This window comes from Belonocnema kinseyi, chromosome 10 (assembly GCF_010883055.1).
Source record: "Belonocnema kinseyi isolate 2016_QV_RU_SX_M_011 chromosome 10, B_treatae_v1, whole genome shotgun sequence".
NCBI classification, from domain to species: domain Eukaryota; kingdom Metazoa; phylum Arthropoda; class Insecta; order Hymenoptera; family Cynipidae; genus Belonocnema; species Belonocnema kinseyi.
Window position 1 is genome coordinate 93212300 of NC_046666.1, and position 8059 is coordinate 93220358.

At 28.6% G+C, this 8059-nt stretch overlaps 2 protein-coding genes across 3 annotated transcripts in view; one reads left to right on the top strand and one right to left on the bottom strand.

Annotated features, from left to right (window-relative positions):
* Window positions 1–734, bottom strand: part of LOC117181895 — a 10751-nt gene extending 10017 nt beyond the window's left edge. For both annotated transcript variants that reach the window (XM_033374911.1, XM_033374910.1), the window contains exon 1: window positions 532–734. In XM_033374911.1, the coding sequence (XP_033230802.1) occupies window positions 532–730 (199 nt within the window). In that variant the 5' untranslated portion in view covers window positions 731–734. The remainder of the gene's footprint in view (window positions 1–531) is intronic.
* A 133-nt stretch (window positions 735–867) lies between these two features.
* LOC117181894 lies at window positions 868–5038 on the top strand. The gene is made up of 4 exons (XM_033374909.1): window positions 868–932; window positions 1885–1992; window positions 2099–2299; window positions 4685–5038. The coding sequence occupies exons 2-4, from the start codon at window positions 1891–1893 to the stop codon at window positions 4826–4828; spliced, it is 447 nt and encodes a 148-aa protein (XP_033230800.1). The 5' UTR covers window positions 868–932; window positions 1885–1890; the 3' UTR covers window positions 4829–5038.
* The last annotated feature ends 3021 nt before the right edge of the window (window positions 5039–8059 follow it).

Below are 8059 nucleotides of genomic sequence, written 5' to 3' on the forward strand. Positions count from 1 at the left end.
GAGGGTGCATACTTTGAATAAAATATTTGTTATCATTCTCTTGAAATAAATGTGTTTTTTTCTTGAAAAAATACCGGTTTCATATGTATACACCTGGTAGAGCTTCAAATAATAAAATGAATTTTTACCAAAGCAGAACTATTTTCAACCAAGAAGAAAAATTTTCAATCAAGAAGATTAATTTTGTACCAAAAAAGACGATTTTACAACATAGCACATTAATTGTAAATTATATTGTTGAATTTTTAATTAAAAGCGATTAATTTTAAACCAATAATAGAATAGTAAAATTGTCAGTAAATTAAAATATAAGTTTTAAGTTTGAAAATGCTGTCAAATAAAAAACTGTCTAAAGCCTTCCGGATTTTTAAGTGACAAAAAATTGTATCACAAAAAATTAATACAAAGGTAACGCCTTACTTTTTTCAGTTGTGGTAAGGGTAACGATATACTTTTGATTGGTAAAAAGTAAAACATTGTTTTTTGATGATTTTTTAGAGGCATAAAATATTGAGATAAATTTTCACTTACTGTCCAAAAGGAGGACATACGCATTCAATAAGGAATCAGTTTTGTCCTTGTGTCCTTCCCACCAAACTTTATATTTCCGCTTTCGAAAAAAGTCTTTTCGATTTTTTGGGGAAAATTTTTCAACGGATGCAAATGGAACTACATTTTCGGTACGATTAGTAAAATAAACTAAAGTTACCGAAATTTCCTGATTAGCCATTTCCTTGATGTTTTGATCACTACACGTAAATGCAAATAAATTATTGATGCACCAGATCCGACAAAACAAAACACTCTTCTTCGTCTACTTTCTTTTCTTCTAAACAAAACACTCAAGAACACCATTATACACCTTTGAAGTGTCACACGTCGGACCGAGATTGGACAAGATTTGGCAATTAAAAGGAAGTCAGTATCAAGAAGTAAGTAGAAGTAATAATTGATAAACCTTCTTCTGACATTTAGAAAATTATTATATTTACGAAGTGAATATTCAAGAATGTAGGATAAAACTTCTCCCTGCAGCATTCTTATTTTCAGGTTACCGGCATGATAACGTTTCTTATTCGACACTACGACTTTCTCTCATGAAGCAGTTAATTTTTAGTGATAAAGCCAGTTTCACTCAATTCTTTTTTCATACCTGAAATTGCAAGCTTCCAATTTCTCAAATTTACTAAATCTTTCCTTTTCAACTTTCCGACGAATACGTTGACTTCTTAAATTGTTCTGAAAATGTTGCAAATGAAAGTATTCACTAACATTTATGTATCTTTTTACAATTCTACGTGATTACAAACTCTTTGTCTCTATATGTTTTTATTTATTTTCAGTTGCACTGTATTTTGAAACTTAGCATGGAGCGTCGAGAGTTAATATTTTTTAAATGTTTTTTGTTTCTCTCCAAAATAACAAAAAGCGTAATTTTGCATTCTTTTTCTCAACAGAAGAGGCTCTAAACATGATGCAAAAGAGTGATGCAAAAGAGTGATAAGTATTTAAAGAATAAAAAACAGTTGGGGACTTTTCGTTTGTTAAAATTTTATCATTTTCTCTAAAATCAGTTTCTTGCTACATCACTTTTTTTCGTAATTTTTTTTCAAATAGGCTTACGATATAAACAAAAATGGTTAAAAAAATTAATTAAATATTTAATATCTTTGATAATATTTACAATTTTGAAAAATCGTTTGGCATGGAAGTTCAGTTTTTTAAATACTAAGTGATAAATAAAAATAAGAAAAATCGATTACTTGAATGAAATTTGTCCTAAAATTTGTTATCTTTCAGTAACTAAACTTTCTTTTATACCTTGACAAATATCTCTTAATCTTATATTCGTTTTATTGAAAAAGGTACACAATTTATTTTTAGATAATCATGGACAACCGTCAACAAGACAAGCAGTATTTAGAGCCCGGGTCACAAGATCCAATCCCTTCATCATCCTGGTATAGATATAAAAAGCTTTCGAATAAAGGGGTAAATATTTTTAAATTATTTAATGGTGTTACAATGCAATATTATTCGTGTTAAATGCTTTATATGATTTATATTGTTAGCTATCATTTGGATTACATTTTGTTAGGTAACAGATGACCCTTCTCAATTTGCTACTCGTAATACGGAAAATGAGCAGGTGATGGACTATAATTTTTCAAATTCTGATAATATAATGGAGGAACAAATTTTGCAGGAATATTCAAAGGAAAAATTGAGCACTAAAATGGCTTTTTCAAGTAGTCAAAAGGATTCAATAAACGAAGAGCTCTTTTCTTCGAAAAACCAGGCAATAGCCAGAAATATTACTTTTTAATTTTTTTATAACAGTTCCACCAAATTGGGACTTTTAAGAAGAAATTTGAATTTGTACTTAATATAAATAAGAAATCTTATGTCTTATTTGATAATACAATTTTGTATTGTAAATCTGCAAAATTATTATATTCGAAACTAGAACATGCTACCGCGAGTAGTAAATTTCGTTTTTCAACTTACAGAATGATGTATAAAAATCAATTTAACTTTTTAAAATTTGGATTCTTATAAAATGAACAATTTATGATTTATTAAAACTTCATAAATAATTTTTTTCTGAATCCATCTAAATTGAATATTTTTGAATTTAACTACAATAAAGTACGACGGTCCACATTACAGATTCTTTATTTTAAATTTGAATAAAGATTTTCATTATATTAGAAATATTTTTAAAAGTTTCACCTGCTTTTTTGATTGCCTTTTTCTAAAAATTTGTGAACCAAGAAAAAGAATTTCATTTTTTAATTGATTTCTGTAGATATAATAAAAATGTTCATAATTAGACAATTTCAAATTTAAACCTTCTTAATTGTAAATATGAGTTTTCAAATACTACAAGTTTTCTATTGCACATTTTAAAACTGCAAATACTTAAAATTTAACAATATTTTACTGTAGACAAAAAATTCTCAAACTGAAATGTTTACAGTTTTTTATTTTAAATTGAAGTAGTGTAATTTTAACGTACGAATGCTCATAAAGTATTGTACATATTTTAAGAAAAAATAATATTCATAAAGAATTTAATTTCACAGTTCCAATTTTAAAAACAGTTGTATTTTTAAATTTAATGAAAATTAGACAAACTTATAAGATTTAAGAATTGTTCAAAAAGTAGCAAACATTTTTTTGTAACAGATTAAGCATGAAATTGTTCGATTATCCGAAAAATTCAGAAAAGAATGACAATTTTTACAATTAGTATTGATGACATGTTCGATTGAACGCAAATACCATAAGTTATAGAATTTAAACAATTTTCAAAAGTCACCAAAAACAAACTTTTATCAGTACGGCAAATTGATCCGTTATTCTTAATAGATGTTAATTTTTTTTAATATACATTCCTTTTAGTATTTCATTAACACAGGGAAATTGTGTTTTTTTATTTTCAAAATTTAACAGTTAAACCATTTTCTGTTTTATATTGTTTAAACCTCTGTATATAACTTTAATAGGTTTCAACAGCTATTCAATACAAATTTTTTTTTGTAATATTAGATTATTTCTAGAAGCTGCAAATTTAACAATTTCTGAATTCTTTATTTTTCAACTATAAACAAATTTTAATAAAAGATTAGAAAAATATTACTGTTACTAACTGGAATTTATCATTTCCGAAAACTCGTTTCAAAAATGTTTAGAACTCTGTATTAAAAAATTGATAATATGAATTTTTAAATATTTCATGTTTTTCAAGTTAGAAAATAAAATTCCATGGACGCGAACTTGCGTAAGCATTTTATTTAGACCGATTTTTAAAGAAATGTGATGAATAAGTTTAATTTAGTTTATATTCATTTAATCTCAAATGATTTCTATATACTTAAATTTATTTTTATGATCTATGTACAATAAAAAAAATGGAATTAATATTATTTTAAGGGATTTCAAGGGATTCAACATTTTTAATGGATGTGAAAAAATTTGAACGGTTTAAAAAGATTTTGAACATTTTAAGTTATTTTAACAAATTGCACATAATTTCAAGAGAAATAGTCAATGGACAAAAGTCAATGGACCTGAACAAACACACGGTTTGCGCGTGTGAATTTTCTGCTAGTTCAAAATATTTAAGGTGCTCAAACTTTAAATATTTTTTATTTGAGTTAGGAACCTTAAGTAATGTGGTTTCTAATTTACGTTGACATTATTAATTGTAGTAAGGATGAAATAACAAATCTTGGACATAAATATTTAATTATACTTGCAAGTATCACTATTTCATAATTAATATAGGAGCTTTTCAAACGAGAAATATTCTTAATTAATACCAAGATTTTAAACATACAAAACTTGTTTATTTAAAAAATTTAATGTATTTTTGGAAGTTTTTATATTGCCGTAAATGCATTTTCAACGACCTCAGAATATCCAATTTAACGAAACTCATTCTTAAATGTCAGAAATACTTGAAAAAAAAGAATTAAATGTTATTACAGTTTATGACTTCAAGACTATACAATTTCTAATTCCTCTTTTCAACTCTTTTCGTGTTGTGATGTCTGTCAGTAGAAAGGGCGTAAGAAATTGATATAAGCTACATATGTAAACATATATTCTTTGTTTTCAATTATGATTTCCCAAATTTTCATGAAATGAACATCAATGTAAGAGATTTTATTATTTGTAGGTATTTCTCCCGACGCAACTTCCAACAGCGTATGAGGAAGAGGACGTTTACGCTCACGAGATTGTGCAGTCTCTTTCAAATGAGTTAGATGGCATTGAAAACTGTAATTTCGTGAAGCACCATGGGGCATTGATGATAAACTGAAAACTGATTCACTTTAATTACAATGAGCGTATTTACAACACTACATTCTTCGCTCTGGTCGCAAAAGCTGTTACACTTGAGGCAAAAAAAAGAATCGTCGCGTCGTGACATATGTCAACTTTGAGACGCTCCTGTATCATCAAATTTGCCTAAAAAATTTCGATTTTTTTTATTTATTCTTCAAAGCCTTAACAACTTCTAACTTTTTCAAAAATTAAATATTTTCATAAGCGTGGCTATAAAGTAGTTTCCAAGAAAAAAAATTATCTTCAATACTATTACACCTATCGCAACGAGCCAAAGCTGTTTATGTTTGCAAAAAGATAAGAATTAACACAATGTAAAAACGTTCGATTAATAATGACAAAGTGAGGATACTTGTTTCATTGAAGTGCAGCGGTTCATTCAAAGAAGCGGGCGGACTTTGAAGCACAGTAGCACGCAGCTTCTCGTTCCTCAGTTCAGGGCTGTATAGCACGCACATAATACATCTGTACCCTGCCCTATCAGCGTTGATGTGTATCACTTTGCATTGTTCTTAATAATTATATTTTTTGGAGGGGATTTTTTTTCTTTTATATTTAGTAAATGATTAATTATTAACCTTTTTTAACTCGAAGATTGTTCGCTATACACGCGTACTGCTAGCCGGGTGGTCCGATTTATTTGATTCCTAAACTAGGCACACGGCCATTGATTAAAAATACTACTTCCTCGTAACGCCTTTAGTTTTGGTTGAAATTTTTTCGTCAGTGCCTCATCCTAATTATTAAGTAGTAACTGGTAAATTGGTAATGTTCATTTTAACTTTCTTTTAAATATCAAATAATTTTATTTACCATTATCTTTTCGAGTGATTTTTTATCAGGATCGTTGAAATTCTGTAAATAAATAGTATTTAATAAATATTTAATGATAATTAATCATAATAACAATAATTAAAGTATAAAATGTTTCATGTTTTATTCATTATGAAATTGTTATAATTATTAAAATAATACATATCGAATAATTAATTATGTATTATTAAGGAAATCGAGTAATTTATTAAAAATTAATAAGTACTACTTAATAATTAGTCCATAATTATTAACAAAAATTACATTGCTAGTCATTATTTTTAACTGAAATAAGACACTGAGTCACTACTTATTGAAAATTAAATGAATAATAATTGATACAATAATATTAATTATGTGAATAACTTAATAGAATCCAAATACTAACACAGTTTTAATACCAATATCTAGATTTTAAACTGAAATATTAATCATTAACAATGGAATATGACAGAGACATCTGTAGAAATGCAATAAGATTACGATAAGAATGTGGCAATTTGGGACTCTCATGAACTTTCAGCTTTAACAAAGGAGCAGGTGAAGTTCGAAAAGAGTACCTGTGAAATTGCTGCTGCACTGCCGATCTAAACCATGCTGAGTATTAAATATTTAGAAAACTTTGCAAGAAATGCATAGCTCTACAAATTATTATTGATTTTTATTACAAAAAATATTTATTTTCTATTTTCACGTATCCTAAAATATTTTTCAATCTAATTTCAAAAATTCAAAAATGCCTTTTTTAAATTATTTCTTATTATTTTATTGCGTATTGATATGCGTAATTTTAATTAAATATTATCCAGATAGTTGATAACATGTGCACTTAGAGTGCGCCCAGAGTAGACACGACCCTGCTTTCAAAAGCCCGCAGAGTAGCAAACGAAAGAGGCGGCATTATCGCTTAAACAAAGGAGCTATTGTATTTTACTTCAAATATGCCAGCATTTAAAATACTTATTATTTCTATCAAACGTAGTTTTTATGAAATCTATTTATATGGTGCTAATACTTATCATATTGCAAATATTAACAGGTTTGGCTCGTTGCGGTAGGTGCAATAGTATTGAAGATAATTTTTTTTCTTGTCAACTACTTTATAGCCACGTTTATGAAAATATTAAATTTCTAAAAAAGATATAAGTTGTCAAGGCTTTGAAGAATAAATAAAAAAAAATTTTCTACTCAAATTTGACAATATAGGAGCTTTTCAAAATTGACCTATGTTCTTGAAGCGCATTATTTCGGTGCTTTTCGGCGAATAAAGAATGACAGTTCCTCACTATATTTTAACACAATAACCACTGAGCATGCAATCGACCCAAAAATAAAGACACATTCGCATAGCATATATCGTTTTTTTGTACCATTTTTTTTCTTTGAGATATTCACGTCCAAACTGACCGGACTACATGAAAAAATTAGAGAGTAGTTCGATGTAAACTAAAGTGTGGGTTTTCAACAAATGCTTGGGCTATGTCCATCTGCATCTCCTCAGATCCTGCAGATTTTGGCCGACCAGTTCTCTGAAGGTCCTTGATAGATTCACGATTCATAAAGCGCCTTACAATTCTTTCAATTGTTGATTCTGAGACAGGATTTAACCCTTCTCCATTACGAAAAGTGCGATTAAAAAGCAAACGAACTTGATCATAAGATCGAACTCGATCTCCCCAACAGCGCATCATTAATACAGATACCCTCTCTCGTTCCGAAAGTTTAGCTTGCGCCATAATAATCTTTTAGCGAAAGATAGTAAGTATGTACTCGTAATACATAAATTTAGTTTTGATTCGTAATATTCGTATGGAAAAACGGTATAGGACTTATGGTATCGCCTTAGGTATAGACTTAGGCATCGAAAAACAGTATAGGACTGTATAACTCTTTGGGGAAGAACAGAACTCACACCAGAACACCTGGAACTTTTAATGAAAAATTTCCTTATGATTTTACAATACGAGGTGTGTTCAAAAAATAAGGTGACTTTATGGTTTTCTCAAAAAATATTCATTTATTCCTCAATATTTATGTTGTCCCCTTCAAAGTAATCCCACTCAGATATAATAAACTTGTGCCAACGCTTTTTCCAATCATCGAAGAACTTCTGATCATCATTTTGTGGTATAGTCTTGAGTTCTTTCAGCGATGCAGTTTTTATCTCCTCAATCGTTGAAAATCGATGTCCTTTCATGGGTCTCTTCAGTTTTTGGAAAAGAAAAAAGTCACTGGGGGCCAAATCCGGTGAATATGGAGGCTGACGCATGACTCTGGTGCTGTTTTTGGTCAGAAAATCTTTCACAAGCAAGGATGAATGAGCAGGTGCATTATCGTGATTCAAAAGCCACGAATTGTTTTTCCAAAGTTCCGGACGTTTTTTGCGTATCGC

Excerpts from the sequence above, each read along its gene's own strand:
- LOC117181894 (XM_033374909.1), top strand. The coding sequence starts at position 1,891 with ATGGACAACCGTCAACAAGACAAGCAGTATTTAGAGCCCGGGTCACAA. Across the intron at positions 1,993-2,098 it reads AAAAGCTTTCGAATAAAGGG|GTAACAGATGACCCTTCTCA; the intron begins GTAAATATTTTT and ends ACATTTTGTTAG. Across the intron at positions 2,300-4,684 it reads TCTTTTCTTCGAAAAACCAG|GTATTTCTCCCGACGCAACT; the intron begins GCAATAGCCAGA and ends TATTATTTGTAG.